General features: G+C 44.1%; 1 protein-coding gene and 1 pseudogene across 1 annotated transcript; one reads left to right on the top strand and one right to left on the bottom strand.

Annotated features, from left to right (window-relative positions):
- The first annotated feature begins 7,549 nt into the window (after positions 1 to 7,549).
- Positions 7,550 to 12,061, top strand: LOC133894981 (omega-6 fatty acid desaturase, chloroplastic-like; annotated as a pseudogene).
- Positions 12,062 to 12,297: 236 nt separating this feature from the next.
- On the bottom strand, positions 12,298 to 16,525 carry LOC133894980 (NADP-dependent glyceraldehyde-3-phosphate dehydrogenase). Its single transcript, XM_062335202.1, has 9 exons — positions 16,102 to 16,525; positions 15,453 to 15,646; positions 15,239 to 15,367; positions 14,212 to 14,331; positions 13,995 to 14,131; positions 13,772 to 13,927; positions 12,896 to 13,274; positions 12,688 to 12,804; positions 12,298 to 12,572 (listed from the first exon to the last, which is right to left on the bottom strand). Exons 1-9 carry the CDS (start codon positions 16,250 to 16,252, stop codon positions 12,459 to 12,461), a joined length of 1,497 nt encoding a protein of 498 aa, XP_062191186.1. The 5' UTR covers positions 16,253 to 16,525; the 3' UTR covers positions 12,298 to 12,458.
- Positions 16,526 to 17,193: the final 668 nt, after the last annotated feature.

Genomic DNA, 17,193 nt, shown 5'->3' on the forward strand with positions numbered 1-17,193 from the left:
AAAAAGTGGAGCATTATGAGAATCTATCCCAACCTCAAACGTCACAACTCACTAAGTGGTGAAGCCTAAACGATCATAATGAGACTAAGACTCAAATGACACTTTAATTGGAGAATCCTTATAAAGGTGTGGAGCTCTAACACAAATTATAGAGTTAGATGTAAGCCATAGCTCTGATACTAATTGAAAGGATCGGTGACGTTGTAAGAGGGAGAGAGGTGAATTAGGACATTTAGAATCTATTTGGCTCTAAAAACTACACAAGATAAACTTATATTAATTTTTATTTAGATGTGCTCTAGGTTTATCTAGTGTATACCAATCAAAGAGCTTGCAACATATCTAATAATGTAAATTGCAAGAATATAAATGTGGAAACATAAATAAGTTAGAGAGAGAGCAAACTTGGCACAAAGATGTTTATCCTGTAGTATCGATAGCATAAATGTCACCCCTAGTCCACGTTGAAGCTCCACAAAGGATATGCTCCCGGTCGACACCTGGTCACGGCTCTTGAGGTACCAAGTCATATAGACAAGGTCTCCACACAGATGATTCACCAAGACAAGGTCTCACCACTAGCCTCTCTTTCGGTCCCTTGCCACTGTGATCGCTTTAGAGCTTGAGCCACCAAAGCAAGGGTCTCCGCGTCCTCATACACTTGTCTTGCCGCCGCTCCACACCAAGTTGAAGGGTCAACAAGCTTGAGCCACCAAAGCCCAAGATATCTGCGAGTCACCAAGACTCTAAGGAGCCGATGTATCAAGAGGTACAAACTAGGATCACTCTTTGATCCCTTCTTCAAGCCGCAACACCTAGCTACAACTCACTCTAGGCCTATAAGCACTAAACACTCTCTAATCATGTGGTTAATTGCCTTATATAATCACCTTAAGCACTTTGGTGGCTTAGATATCTTTTCAAGTGTGTATGGGCTTCCTCTAGACTCTATTATCATGCCACACCTTTAACTGACTAAGTGGAGGGGTTTTATAGCCTCAAACCCGCGCACTAGCCATTAACCCAACGTCTCAGAAAAGTTCTTAACACCGGATGATCCGGGGAGAACAATAATACTAACACCAGATCATCCGGGGAGTACACTCTCACAAACTAGCTATTGGAGCCCCACTCAAACCTCTATGAGCACCAGACACTCAGGTGTGTACTTTATCTCAATCACCTGACTATCTAATGAGTTATCCTGAGCCATCCGACCCTTTTCTTCTTCTTTGTGTAAATTGTTATGGTGAAAGTATCTGATACACATCACTTCATCACCAGACTATCCATGCCTTGAACTTCATTCTTCCTCTTTGCACTGTTCATTGTTCAGTGTATTTTCTGGTGTAGCCTTGCTTCATCATTGGACCTTCTGGCGTGTTGATCTTCGATCTTCCACATTTGCAACCTTCTCTGGTAGAAATGCTTCGGTGTGTATCTTCCTCTGATCACCGGACTATCCGGTGAATTGTTCCATTTTGCCTTCTAGACAGAAACACTCTTGTGTTGCCATGCTTTGATCACCGGATTATCCGGTGAGGCTTAGCCTTCATTTTTTGGCACGACACTCTTCTATAGAAGAATTGCTTCGATGAGCACACATTCTAATCATCGGACCTTCCAGTGAGGTCTTCAGGCCTCCCTCTCCCTTTATCAAATATACTCCGGTGAGCTCAACATCCACAACATCAGACCATTCGATGAGGCAAATCTACCTAGGACTTCTCCAATTCGGTACAACTTTGTCCTGACTGTGGTGGCTTCTTCATATATTGCATCCATGAGACCTACTAACATATATTCTTGATAAACATGTTAGTCTCATTGACTATATTGTCATTAATCACCATCATGGTCTAATAGGGCCATTTTTGCTATAGCTTCGCTACGAGCTCCCGCCTCCTCCTGGATGCCTTCCGCTCCATGTTCAATCTTGACACCTTCAGAGATGTAGCAGGTGTAGGTGGCATGACATCCTGATAAGCCATCGCTCCCACTCGCGCCAACACCTAAAAGGGGCTAAAGTATCAAATGGATAATTTGTGATTAGCTCGGTTAGATATCGAGGTTTACACGTAGGGCTGAAGCTTCAAGTAGACCCAATCACTCATAGCTCCCTCTCGGATCGGCGTTGGTCGGCTTGGTATTTCATTCTCTGACGGGCTCTCTCCAAATGCTGTCGAAGAAATTGCACCTTTAGTTGTCGTTCTATCAGCCATTGCTGAAGATCCGAGGTTGTGCAGGCAACAAAATCTTGAATTCTAAAATGCCTAGGAGTATGACCATACAGTGCTTCAAATGGAGAGTGCCCCAAAGCCAAGTGGAATGATGTGTTATACCATAATTCCACCAACGAAAACCAAGCTGACCACTTGTGAGGACTATGAAGCACCCGAGATACACCTCCATACACTGGTTGACCCATTCGATCTACTCATCGGATTAAAGGTGGTAGGCCGAACTCATGCACAATTTGGTTCCAGACAATCTAAAGAGCTCTCTGCACAAGGTGCTCGTGAAGATCCGGTCTCGGTCAGTAAAAAATGATTGAGGCATTCTGTGTAGTTTATATACTTGGTTGAGGTACAACTGAGCAACTTGTAGTGCGGTGAATGGGTGTGCCAGGGTGAGGAAATGAGCATATTTCATCATTTTATCTACCACAACCAGGATGCAATTGTTACATGTAGAGCGCGACAAACCTTCCATGAAATCCATTATACCACTTGCCACACCGAGTTGGGAACAAGAAGAGGTTGCAGTAGTCCTGGGTATCGAATGTGCTCTGACTTGGCTTGCGGACAGATGGTGCAGTTGGCCACGAATTGCTTCACATATTGTTTCAGTGCCGACCAAACAAATAGATGCTTGATCTTGTCATAAGTAGCATGTACACCTGAATGCCCCCCTATGGCACTAGAATGGAGAGATGCCATAATAGAAATCTAAGCTCCTTTGTTGTTTCCTACCCATGCACTTCCTTTGTACCTCAGGAAGACTCACCCGCGTCAGAATTTCTTATGTAGTCGGATCATCCTTGTATCCCCTGGTGATTGCTTCCACCTAGGACGGAATCACAGTTGTGACACTTGCATTTCCCCTTGTTCACTACTAGGGTACCTCAACAAAGCATCAGTAGCCTGATTGTTAATTCTTCGCTTATAGCAAAGGCGATAATGTAACCCCAATAGCTTGGCCATAACCTTCTGCTACCACAACATCACAAGATGTTGATCCTCCAAATGAACTAGGCTACGCTGATCCGTGCGGATAATAAACTCATCATTTTGCAAATACTGTTGTCAATGGTTGACCACTAACAGCACGGCCAGACTCTCTTTTTCATATGTGAACATCAATTGATTCTAGGGACCCAACACCTTGCTCAAGAATGCTAATGGGTGTCCTGTTTGTATCAAAACTGCTCTAATTCTCTTGTCTAAGATGTCCGTTTCAATCACAAATTGCTTGGAGAAATCCGGGAGAGCGAGGATAGGAGCAGTCACAAGCGCCCACTTCAGCATCTGGAAAGCTTCTTCTTGCACTGTAGTCCATCTGAAAACAACCTACTTCTTGAGCAGTTCAGTGAGCAACGACTGATAATCCTAAAATGTCGCACAAACTTTTGGTAATACTCTGCTAGGCCCAAGAAGCCTCTGACCTCTCGAACATTTCGCTGTGTAGGCCACCCAACAACAGCCGTGACATTCTTGTCATTGGTGCCTACTCCCTATGCGCTGATAACGTGTCCCAGATACAACAGTTTATCCCAAGCAAATGAGCACTTGTACCGCTTCACCTTGAGCTTATGATCAGTTAGGATTTGGAATACCTGTCTCAATAAAGAAACATGTGCCTCAATGGACTCACTATACACCAAGATATCGTCGATAAACACCAACACGCCTTTCCGCAATAGTGGCATCATGATTTGGTTCATGACACTCTAAAACTTCATCAGCACACCCGTAATCCCATAAGCCATCACTCGGATTTTTGTAATGCCCATGAGGAGTTTTGAATGTCGTTTTCGCTTCATCCTCCAGCTTCATTCATATTTTATGGTAGTATGCCCTCATGCCCAAACTGGAGAAACAGCAAGCTCCCGACAACTCATCTAGCAGCTCATTGATGATAGGCAATGGAAACTAGTTCTTCACAGTGATGGAGTTCAGCCTTCGATAGTGGATGCAGAACCGCCAGGTGTCTTCTTTCTTCTACACCAGCAAAACCAGGGATGCAAATGGTCTACTGCTCGGTTGAATCACGCCATGGGCTAACATCTCCGTAACTTGTTTCTCAATCTCATTCTTTTGTGCTGGATTATAGTAGTAAGGCCTCAAATTGACTAGTTGTGCTCCTGGTATGAGGGGAATGGAATGATCACAGAACCTTCTCGGCGGCAACCCCTTGGGTTCAGTAAAGAGTTCAACAAACTCTACCAACAACTCAGCAATTGGAGGAATCAGTGGTTCAGCTCTGATGGACTCCACACTGTAGAGCTGGACCACATGGGCGATAGCCTCCCATTTCAACAGATTGAACAATTCCCCTACTGTGATCATCATGCACTGTCGAGCCCCTCCTTGAGTGCCCTTCAGTGTGATCCTTTTTCCTTGATAGTCAAACGACAATAGCTTATCTTTCCAATGTACTACCATGGGACTATGGATTTCTAACTAATCCATTCCCAAGTTCATGTCGTGGCATCCTAAGGGTAACAGCTTCAAATCAGACGAGAACGACACATCTTGCACCAACCACTCGTAGCCCATCATCTCTTGATCACAGCTCAGTACCCCTCCATCAGCAATCTTGATGGTCAGAGGGGCCAACGCTCTACAAACTCCATTCAAGTGCTTGGCAAAATGGCTGCTAACGAACCTATGTGAGCTTCCCGAGTCCACAAAGATTAACACCTCCTTCTTCTGAATTAGCCCCCGTAGCCTCATGGTCCGAGCTCCCTCCAGCCCACTCACAATCGCCACTAAGATTGACAACAACTCGCCTGCCTTGAACACGTACTTCTCTCCATCTGAAAATTGAGCGAGTGCCTCTAGCCCACCAAAGAATTCCAACATCTCCTCGACAACATGTAGGTAAATCGTGGGTGCGCACCTATGATCCCAGCCCCATCGTTCGTCGCACTTCATGCAAAGCCCTTGTGCGTGGCGATGTGCGCGCAAGGTTGATAGTCGTTTGTCGGCCGTCGTGGCGCGTGCGCTCTCCACTCCTCTATGGTCTTCCAGTTGCGCACTCGCATGACATCGCGTTCTCGATGGTGGGGGAGGCAACGGTAGCTCCAACCTCGCCAGAGGTCACCCCCCAACCTTCAATAGCCACGGCTCACGATGTCACACCACCTCCAGCACCTCCTCCTACAAACATGCCAAGGAAATAGCGGTATCCAAATCCCCTAGCCGATATAAAATAATTGGGGCTTTAATTTCCTCTTTCAACCCGTCTACAAATTGGGTGACAAAAAACTGTGGATTCCATGACAGGTGGTGAGCAATCAAATTGTGCATCAACTAACTAAACCTCTAAGCATACTGACCGACATTTCCCCCTTGACCTAGATGGGTGAATTGATGCGCTAAGCCTTGGAATACCCCCCCCCCCACCAAACCTATCACAAATTAACTGAACGAACTCTTCCCATGCCAAATATGAGACTCTAGGATTAGCCTGCAACCACAACAACGCACTCCCCGCAAAATGCATAGTGGCCACGCTCACCCACAAATCCCTTTCCACCCTGAAAATCCGAAAGTAAGCCTCACTCTTGACTTGCTAGGCTCTTGGATTTTCCCCATCGAGCGCTGGGAAATCCATTCAAGGCAGCAAAGTTGCGTGAGTGACACCCTAACTCCGATGTGATTGCTCACTAGAAAACTCAAAAACACTAATGGATCAAGGTGAGGGGCACATACTATTGTTTGGAGGTGGTATTGGAGTAGTTGGACCCCCTATCCCTATCCCCCGGTTCTAGTGATCTTTGCAGTGGCCTTCAGGTCCGGTGATGGGATCAATCCTCCCGTTTGCCTGATCGATCTCGTTTTCCACCCCGGCGACGGAGGGGCAATAGGGGTGAATATCGCCGGTGGTTGTGCGATCAACGGAGGGAGATCGGCTGGTTTCACCAACAGCAAGTGGTTCCTTGCCAGTTGGTCCACTCGCTGACGCAAAGTCACCGAGCTCCTCCTAAACATGCTCCACCGTCGAATCGATTTTCGGCCTCCAATCAACGAACCCCGCAACGGCATCCATGATTATCTTGCTCACTTCTTGAAGGGCCTCTAGCGAGGTCCTGATCTTGCTCTGGTATGCTAGCATCTCACTGATCTGCTTCTCGACTTCCATGGCTTTGTGTTACTCTAGGGTGTGATATAGTGGCTTCCGCAAGTGCTCCAGTGGCTTAGGATCAATGGCTTTGATACCAGTTGTCATGAACCAAGCATGGGAGAGGGATATCGGAGAAAGAGAAGTGGGTTTAGGGTGGCGATCACCGGAGACAGCAGGGAAAGGAAGGTAGGATAGAGGAAGGTTCTGCTAATAGTTTGGTCTGATAACGTGACCCCTTTGCCGTCCCTCGCCTCCGCTATTTAACTCTCGCACACGCACTCATGGCCCAAACTCAACACGACCCATTATGACTCTGGATACAAAGAAGTGGGATTGGACACCTAGGTCGATCTCCTCAAATTCCCGCCTTCTATCATGGGCTCCACCACCAACTCCTGCCTCCTCCTGGACACCTTCCACTCCGTGTTCAGTCTTGATGCCTTTAGATATGTAGCAGGTACAGGCGACACGACAGGATTACCTTTAAATCCAATGGCTCAAAGCAGCATCAGGTATTAGAGTAATATACTATCATGACTACTGCAGAAATTCCCTGTGGCAACTTGAAATAGTGAAATGCTATCGTAGAATCTATGCCATCTCCAACCGAAACGCAGATGACCGAACATTGAATTCTCGCACAACCAATGGGACATGCAGCTCCACAAGCCTTTGCAAACGCACGACCTATATCAGCTATCTATCTCCCAAACCTTATCATCATATATATGTTGGTTCTCTCTATCTACCTATGATTTTTTTCACATACTATTTTAACATAAATCTCAACACAAATAAACGATTCTAATAAAACATCTACATGTGCTTAGTAGAATTTTCGTGTTTCGCAGCCCATAGTCCTCAGGCCTCGAGCCGCCCGCAGAATCCTCTCACGCGGGCCCAGATCCGGCATCTGCACAAAAAAAAAGGCTCGACTCGAGAGTCAAGAGCTCGCGCGTGCGGCCCAGGTGCGTCCCTCCCCACCCGGCGCCCGGCACGTCACGGTACCGGCCGGGCAGCGGCTGCGGCTCCCGTCCACAGGTTGAATCAGCCCCAGTGGCTGTGGCGCAGCCGCGGGCCCGCAGCTAGCCCGTGCCGACCGATCCCATCGCTGCGGCCCGCGGCGCGCGCTCGCCTCGGCCTCTCAGCCACCGTCACTAACAGCTCAACACCATCACCCCGTCCATCCGAACCGTCGCCACACCCCGCGCTGCGCTCCTCGCTGCCACGAGAGGGAATGGCGACGGCGAGCGGCGTCTCCACCGGCCTCGTGCTGCAGCTTCCCTCCTTGCGGGAAGGAGGACGCTCCGCTGCGTTTCGTGTACTTGTGTTTTTGCCCCCGCTGCAATGCCCGCCACATGTTCACTCTAGCTCCTGTGAGGCGCTTACCTGGCTTTGGTTGCTGCTGTTCAGGTGCCAGCCAAGAGCTTGCTGCCGCGGAGAACAGCCGCTGGATCTCCGGAAGGTACGATTCTGCTCGCGTGACTGTTAGGATTGGTGTGTGGTGTCGCGGAGTAGTGGACTCTGGATTGGTGGGTTGCCGTTCTTGGTCAAAATGTAGGCCTTTGAGTGGTGCAGAACAGGCTGCTTGTAGCCTGTTTGGTTCTTATCTTCAAGTAAATCTTTAGGTTGCGTGCAACAGATTAGTTATCGATTGGAAATGGTGAAGTCTTGAGGCAGCAGTTTCACAATTCTGCAGCTCCTGAGTTGGGGTCGGTGCCACAATTTGCAATCGGATGTTGATTCTGTAGGCTGTGCTAATGTAAATTCGTAAATTTGAATGTAATTTGCATCCTGAGCAGGTATTATGTTAAGACAGGATGACGCATTAAAGCCGATAAATTTGTACCATAGAAGGATATAGCTGGCTAATTGCTTGGCGCATTTGAGCTTTTATCTAAATAAGAATTGTTATCTACCTCATTTTCATTCAACATATTTCACTACGTAGATGTGACATTCTTATGTTTCATTAGGTGATATTTTTATGAAGAGAGATGCTGTACATAATGGAAGAAGCTATCACCAATTTTTACCATTGAAGCAAAGAGGAGTATTGCAAGCAGCAGTTTTGCCTGTTACTCCACCAATATTAGATAGTGAGGAAAAAAAGGAAACAAATGGCTGAAGATTATGGGTTCACACAAATTGGAGAACAACTACCAGATAACATTACTCTTAAAGATGTCATGGATACTCTACCTAAAGAGGTGCCAACTGCCAACACCGGCATGCTTTTGATGTTTCCTGTGCACAAATTCTTACTTAAAACTTTGCTATTGCTAGGTATTTGAAATCGATGATATAAAAGCTTGGACATCAGTTTTAATATCAGTTACTTCTTATGCACTGGGTCTATTTTTTATTGCAAAAGCTCCATGGTATCTTCTTCCCTTGGCTTGGGCATGGACTGGCACAGCAGTGACCGGGGTTAGCTCCCTCCCTTGCTCTCTAAGCTTGCATGTGCATGTCCCTGCGTGTACGCTTGTTTTTATCTCCGTGGTTTCTCCACATTCTAATTGTTGCTTATGTAAAGTTTTTTGTCATAGGTCATGATTGTGCCCACAAATCATTTTCAACGAATAAGCTGATGGAAGATATTGTTGGAACTTTAGTTTTCCTGCCATTGATATATCCTTATGAACCGTGGAGATTTAAGCATGATCGACATCATGCTAAGACAAACATGTATGTACATACCTCCTTGTATAATAATCTCCAATGGTATCTAGACTCCAGAAATGCTCTTCGGGGTTCAAGTAGTAAAACTGCTACTTCTGTTTCGAAACTGTTGCCTTCATGCATTGCATTGCAACAAGAATTCACCGCACTGTGCACTTATTCACACAGCATTCTATTGCCTATTCTAGTTTTATCATTGCTCTTCACATGGACTTACTTTTGTTTTTTCAGTTTTGCAACTTCCACTGAAAGGTTTATATCGATTTAATTTAATTCCACAAAATGTCAAATGAGCAACGGTAAAATTTCATCCCTGCTCCAGCATATCTGATGCTTATACTGGCTCTTTAATATTCACCATGCACAGATAACATATATACTGCTGCATCACAGCATAACTTATAAAAATATTAAATATTTGTATCGTCTGTGCAATATGGATGAAGTTATATTATAACCTGAAAACATTGAATATTTTCAACCCGGTCCTAATTTGGTCATTCGGAATATTTACCTTTTGCATAATGTCCAGGTTGGTAGAAGATACTGGATGGCAACCTGTTTGGCAAAAGGAAATTGAATCATCACCTTTTCTAAGGAAGGCAATTATTTTTGGCTACGGCCCTATGAGGCCATGGATGTCTATTGCTCACTGGTATTTCTTTTCAACTATTCATGTATTACAGGACCATGTGCTCGTTGAAGCATTTCTTGTCTACTGCTCCATGAAATAATATTTCTGTTAATTATTGGTCACCTGTCTGTCAGGTTGATTTGGCACTTTGATCTAAAAAAATTCAGACCAAATGAAGTTCCAAGGGTTAAGATAAGCTTATCATGTGTGTTTGCATTCATGGCGATTGGATGGCCTCTGATCATTCTCAAATCAGGATTAGCTGGATGGTTTAAGTTTTGGTTCATGCCGTGGATGGTTTATCATTTTTGGGTAACATTTCTTATTTCCTGCCACCATCATTTTTTGAAATCTACAGTGTCTAAATCCATGGTAATTATTGTCATGTTCTTGGACTCTACTATACTGTTTTTATAATATTTAAGTAGAGATCTCATTATAATTCAACAATTCGTGCTTAACTATTATAAATCATTGACCCATGGAGAACCTAAGATGGTCTAGAAAGAGGTGCCCTTTTGCGCAAGCTTTCACCAAAGAATTTGCCAAAGGTTTAAAGACAAATGGATATACTGTAGGAGAGCTTTTGTATCCCAGCAGCAATAGCATTTCCTTTTCATATTCAGATCAGAATGCCTTTTTTAATATATATTTGTTTTTTATTCTTAGAACTTCTCTACAGTGTCCAGAAACTAGCAACAGACTGGTTCTTGCCCTATGAGATTGCCAGGAACTAGCTGATTCATGATTTTTTGAAAACCCATGATTTGATCAAACTTGATTGGAACATAAGGTTAGGTTCATAGGACCTACATTTATTGAATCAACTATATCTCAGTGGTAAACCGGAGCACAGTTGATATCCTGCCTTTAGTTGGTTTGACAGAGCAAGACATGCATAGCTAAAAGGATAACTTTCTGTGTTTGAAGCTGTAAAATTTCTGCATTATCTAATACTTAGTATGCTGAAAGGCTACTTTGTTTATCTTTTAAATGATTCTCTTCAGATGAGCACTTTTACAATGGTGCATCACACGGCTCCCCATATACCATTCAAATCATCAGAAGAGTGGAATGCTGCACAGGTTCAAGTAAATGGCACAGTTCACTGTAACTATCCTCGATGGTGCGTTTTTCAATTATATTGCATTCACACTAAGAACAATTTTATCTACTGGACATATGTGGCTCCTATGAGATAAAAATGTTAATATCTTAAAAAAGGTTTCCATTCTGATTCTTATTGCACAGGAAGTTAACATTACATTAAAACTTGAAAGTGTTGCCAACAAAATGACACCGATCATAATTCTGTTTCATCTTACCATCAAAATTTAAGATACTTTACCAACATGTGATTTTGCTATATTGCACATCATGTTCATATTTTGTAGGATGTGCCAAAAGAGCATGTGAACCATCAACCATGTTTTACTTTAACAAAACTGTTGGACTGCAGAATTGTATGTAACCTTAGTTTAGAATTAGTCACAGGATAAATAGTTCAGTGAAGTTTCAGCATAAGTATAGAATGCTGTGCGGATATTTTGTGATAAAGGATTCATGTTGGTTAAAGTGCCAGTTTCTACACTACTGGATGGAGCTAATCTAATCAATCTCCTCTAGTGGCATTATCTTGGGAACATCTTGCTTCCTAAAATTGGATTTTATCTGACTAATGGACCTTCACAGGATAGAGTTCCTTTGCCATGACATAAATGTGCATGTCCCACACCATATTTCTCCAAGAATTCCAAGTTATAACCTTCGTGCTGCCTATGACTCTACCAAACAGAACTGGGGCAAGGTACTCTGAATTTCTCCTATTTTTGTGCAGTTCTTTGATTCTTTCTTTACATACTGGGTTCATTTCTGCTCTCTGGATACCTTCTATTTGCAGTATGTCAATGAATCCAACTGGAATTGGCGATTGATGAAGACAATACTGACTAGATGCCATGTGTATGACAAGGAGAGATACTATGTTCCATTCGATGAGCTCGCGCCTGAGGAATCCCAGCCAATAAAATTCCTTCGGAAGTTCATGCCAGATTACGCATGATACCATTACTACTGTTGACTAGTTGAGAGTATTGTTGGCATAGGCGGAACTATCACAATTACAATGACAGAAAGAAGACACTTCCTAACAGCAATGATGCACATCCCGAAATTTTGACTCAAAATTACTATACCGAATTGTGTTAGACGGCTTCAGAAAGGTTGCCAAAAAATAATGCTAAATATTCACTACTTTACGCCAAGAGTATTGTTCTCCAAAACATTTTATGATTCTCCAATACATTTGTATATCACGAAATAGACTACAGTGTTGCTGCCACTTGCTAGTACCGTACCTCCGCTTGTATCGCAATTGATTCATGGTGATGTTTTCAAGTCTGCTGTCCACTCCTTGCAAATTCTGCTGATTTTTTATGGTTATTCTTATTAGTCTATTTTTCCTTCTTTGGCATCTAAGTTTTTGTCAGTCATTAGCATGCACAATAAAACTCCTCTTTCGATTGACCTTGCACAGCTGTTTACCCCGTACATCTTTAGTTGTGAAAAAAGGGCTCAGTGGCTGCAATTGCAACATTTGATCATCAACAATAAGCAGATAAAAGCACCAAGGCTCAATATTTTCAAAGCACTTTATTCTTTACTGCAAAAGATCTGGTACAGGCAGAATTGAAGCGTACATAGCGTACAAGTCTCACGTGGCTATGAAACATTTATCTACATTGTTTATGGGGCTATAAAAAAACATTTGAATCCTCTCCTCTACATGAACATCTCAGCCCATGGTGTAGGACGGTGATGGCAGGTTTATGACAGTGCTCTTCACCTTTGTCATCATGTTTATGCTGTTGGTTATCCCCTGGGATCCAATGCCACTGTCCTTCAGGCCCTGTAGCCCAAAGAAAATTTAGGATTAAAAACACCTGAGGAAATAAAATTCTCAGAGCAAATTGTTAGCCAATTGACCGCAGTGAACCGCTGACATGATAGGTGATCGCAATTACCTGAAAGGGAAAATGGTCAGGTCCTCGGGCCGGTGCGGAGTTGATCTGCACAGTTCCAGTCTCCATTGCATCACTGATCAGGATTGCTTTGTTGATGTCTCTTGTAAAAACACATCCCTGAAATGGGTGGTGTACAAACTATGAGTTGAAGAAGCTGGACAATGGTATGGTATCAATTACTGCTAAGGTGGAGGGAGGGAGAGGGAACCTGCAGGCCAAAATTGCTGGCGTTGCAGTGGTGGATGCCTTCCTCAACCGAGTTAATTCTAATCACAGGCAAGACGGGGCCAAAAGGCTCCTCCCACGCAATCCTCATGTCAGGGCGGACATGATCCAACAGCAACGGCCAGATAAGGTTGCCTTCCCTCCTGTACTCCTGGCAAAAGGTTGCTCCTTTCTCCTTTGCATCCATCACCAGACCCTCAATGAAATTGGCTGAGGATTCTGTTACAACTGGGGTGATATCAGAGTCGTCTTCAGGTGGGCCAACTTTCAGTTTTGCCAACTTGGCATTAACCTTCTGTACCACGGCATCAGCCACTGCTTCCATGATCAGCACAACTTTGACAGCAGTGCACCTCTGGCCACTGTGTTGATCATAACACGTCTGAGTATAACATGGACATTGATGCAAATTATTAAGACTAGAGACTATTTTGCCTTCTCCATGTCTATCGATACCAAGCATGAAAAATAACAGAACAAAGGAAAGAAAGAAAGAACAAAAAAAATGGCAAGTAAAGATAGAAGACGGGAGAGTACAGTTATTCACTGTAACAATAGTACATTTACTTGTAAGTCGTAAATCATAACGTCAGGATGGGGCATAGGTGCCAAGGAAAAGCATATGACAAAACTATCTGGTATACATGACACAACTTGGATACGACATGTCATGTTCTGTTAGTTAAAATCTTATCTTAGCTTTTATCGATTTCCAATCGCTGCTTTCATTTTTCTAAGAGATGTTTTGGATAGATTTTGACAAGTCCAAACATCCAATAGATCGAACAAAATGGCAAGATAAATATGTTTTGAGTTTCGACCCTAAAAATTTCAGGCAATTGATTTCATTATTTAGTACCTGTAAGAGAAGCCACCTTTTACTATATTTGCTGCGACTAAATCAAGATCTGCATCCTCTAGCACAATGCAAGCATCTTTTCCTCCAAGCTCCATCTGAAGTGGGACCATTCCAGCCTTCTTCGAAATGGCTATACCAGTATCACCTCCTGTGAAACTACGACACAAAGAAACTAATAAGTTTTTGTCTCATTGAAACTGAAGATGGGGCAGCTGATTATTACCTTATGCAGTTGACTCCAGGATGCATTGTGAGAAAATCACCTATTTCCGAACCTTTCCCAGTCACACAACTGATCAAACCTTTTGGGAAACCAGCCAGGTGGAAACAGTGTACCATATGAAGTGCAGCCACCGCACCCTGTTGAACAATAGTACTTCACATAAGCATTTTTACTTCAAACTCTGGCTGAATTGAACATTTACTAACAAATCATATACCTGGGTTGGAGGCTTGAGCACAAGAGCATTGCCAGCAATTAGTGCTGGGCCAATCTTTGAAACTGCTAAGTTGACTGGATAGTTGAATGGTGGGATTGCCAAAACCACTCCAAGAGGTATCTACATGAATAGGATGATATATTAGATACACAAGGAAGTAATCTTGATGGGTCAATTATTTAGGAGAATTCAATACAATTCAGGGGAGAACTGATGAGAAATTTAGAAGCCATAAATGCATACCTAGCCTCCCGACAGAAATGTTTGAATTATAGGTGCTAAATTTCAACAAACCATCTTGTCTTCTCAAGATAACAATTATATGCTCGGCAATAACATCGTTTGGTGTTGAGTCCAATCAATTAATGTGTGGTTCAACACTCCCGCACTCCTGACCAGGCCTACAACATGGATCTGACATGGTGCACAAACTGGTTCACCCATGGAATAACCAGTCTCATCACCAGCCCATTCAACTACCAGAACTTTTTTCCACTTAAAACTGAGTCAGTCAGGTCTTGAAACTCAGGAATCAGGACTTCAACTTTGATATCAAGTTGAGCTTCATGCACCAACCAGTTTACTCAAAGGATTAAGTTGTTCAAGAAAGATGGTAATACCTGTCATAACTACATCTATAAATGAATGGAGGATACCATAACCCATATATGCTTCTTTTACCTTGGCTTGAGCTCAATTCCAGCATGAAACAGGCAACTAAATTGCCTAGCTTGTGTTCGCCATAAACAACTTAAGTCATGAACTGGGGTGATGGAATCTGAATATGAGGTTGGGGCAATTTGTGCTTAAACAGAAATTCTGGTGATGTAATTAGTGTGTGCAGGAAAAATATATCAACAGTTCTGGGATCTAAGTGCAGGCTGGAACGACTTACTAAAGTTGATTTAGACGGATGTCCCAGGCCCCAAATATATTTCACGGTTAAATAAGATACACAAACAACATCATAGTGAAAAAAAAGGAGCATGCATAGCTAACTGAAATTAATAATGCAATGCAGGTATACCTTGGAGCTCAGACAGTATTTGTTCCGCTCATTACCAGGGAAACTATCGGACACCAGCAGCTTGCCCTCCCCCAGTATGCGGACACCCTCCTCAGCTGTGTATGACACCAAATCCCCAGACCGCACAACCTATCAAATCCACAAGGCATTTTTCTCTGTCAGACTTAAGTGAATAATGAGAGCAAAACACTGAGGAAGTTCATCTGCTAGTGACCTCAGAAACAGCATCCTTGGCCGGCTTGGCGATCTCCTTGACAAGGCATTCGGCGATCAGGGCCTTGTGCTCCTTAAGGATCGCTGCCGCCTTGTGGAGGAGCTCTGCACGCTTCCACAGCGGTGTCCGCGACCACGCCTTCTGCGCTACCTTGGCCGCCTCCATCACCTTGTTCACCTCCTCCTGGGTGCATGCTGGACAAACAGAGGACCCAAATCATCAGCAAATTGTAAAGTCAACTCCTGTGCAGTTCACACCAACACTGTACTTATTACTAGGAAAGCTTATAAACTCTGATTCATTCAAGAACTGGTAATTCAAGAAAGCTTCCTCTTAAGCTGACAAACTGTGCAGAGTTCAGTTGGGGCCAGTAAATTAAGCATCGAAAGGGATACCATTTGGAGCAGCAGTTAAGAGGCACTATCAGGGACGATCGGCAGAGTGATTGCGCACGCAGCGATTAATGGCGCTTATCGACCAGGTTTAACTTCGTGAACATCGACAGAATTCAACAGTGCGTGTACGTCCCCATCAATCGTCCTCCCCAAAGTAAGCCAGGGGACACCACTACTAACACTAGCACTAGCACCCCGAGGTTCTTGGAGCTGGCCGAGCATGCTAAACGGGGTGTAAAAGCAAAGGATGGCACCTTGCACCCTGTACTGCGTCTGGCGGGTGGTGGGGTTGACGATGGCGACGGACTTGCCGGAGGCCGAGCTGCGCCACTCCCCGTCGGCGTAGTACCTGTACACCTCCCCGTCCAGGATCTCCGCGAACACCCCGGTCCCCGCCAGCGCCATGGCCGCGCCTACCACCACCGCGGACGTGTGGGCGAAGCGGAAAGACCAGGGGGCACACTGCTGCTAGCCTGCTACTGTGCTAGTGGCGGTGAGGCCTCGGGAGGGGTGTGGTTGGCGTGATGGGTGCGCGAGTGGCGGAGCAGAGGCGGGGGCAGGGTTAAATAGGAGACGCCTGAGCACGCGTGGGCGAAGGCGAGCGAGCGGACCAACCGAGGCAGGGGGAGGGAGACGCACGGAGAGGGGACTGCGGGAGGAGAAAGGGGACGGAAAGGGACGAGGTTTTCGTCTCCGTCCTGCGGTTTTCTTTCAGTTCCTTTTTTTAGATGGTTGGTTTCTTTATTTATTTTGGGTGGCTTTCTTTGACGGTGTGAGAAGACTATGGGAGTTGCCGGCTGTGTGGCTTGCCGCTGGCGTTCCCAGGTAGTACTACTGTACTAGGGTGTCTGGGTGTGACGCAGCACGGTTGAGTTTCGTATGGCTTTGGACCTGAACATCCACTCGTAATCATCTGCAGCATTATCGTTTGTAGAGCATTTGTAAAAAGAAAAGAAAAGAATTAGTATGTATATTAAGTACTCTGACCCTTTAAGATCTATAACAATAGATGTATCATATATTTTTAAAAAGATTATCATGTTATGTTCTAGTATTTCAAATATATCTATCTCTGCATATTTTTTGGCACTCATAAATCTCCTCTTATGAATCATCCTTTTTGTTAGATTCTGAACTCTTAGATCTGATCATTGATTCATTCAACTAACAACATTTAACCAATTTTAATTGATATGATGATGGACATTACATCCCTTACCTACATCATCAAGGAGCTTTATTAGCATTCTTTCTCATCACTTCTGATGTTGTCTTTGACATCAATTAATAGAAACTCAGTCCATTCACCTTTATATATCAATATTAGAATACCCTTCTTTCACTCA

Source organism: Phragmites australis, chromosome 16, assembly GCF_958298935.1.
Source record: "Phragmites australis chromosome 16, lpPhrAust1.1, whole genome shotgun sequence".
Classification (NCBI taxonomy): domain Eukaryota; kingdom Viridiplantae; phylum Streptophyta; class Magnoliopsida; order Poales; family Poaceae; genus Phragmites; species Phragmites australis.

Coding starts and splice junctions, on each gene's coding strand:
- LOC133894980 (XM_062335202.1), bottom strand. CDS start 16,252: ATGGCGCTGGCGGGGACCGGGGTGTTCGCGGAGATCCTGGACGGGGAG. Junction 12,805..12,895: donor CCAGCAATTTTGGCCTGCAG/GTTCCCTCTCCC, acceptor CACCCATTTCAG/GGATGTGTTTTTACAAGAGA. Junction 12,573..12,687: donor CTGACCATTTTCCCTTTCAG/GTAATTGCGATC, acceptor TTTGGGCTACAG/GGCCTGAAGGACAGTGGCAT.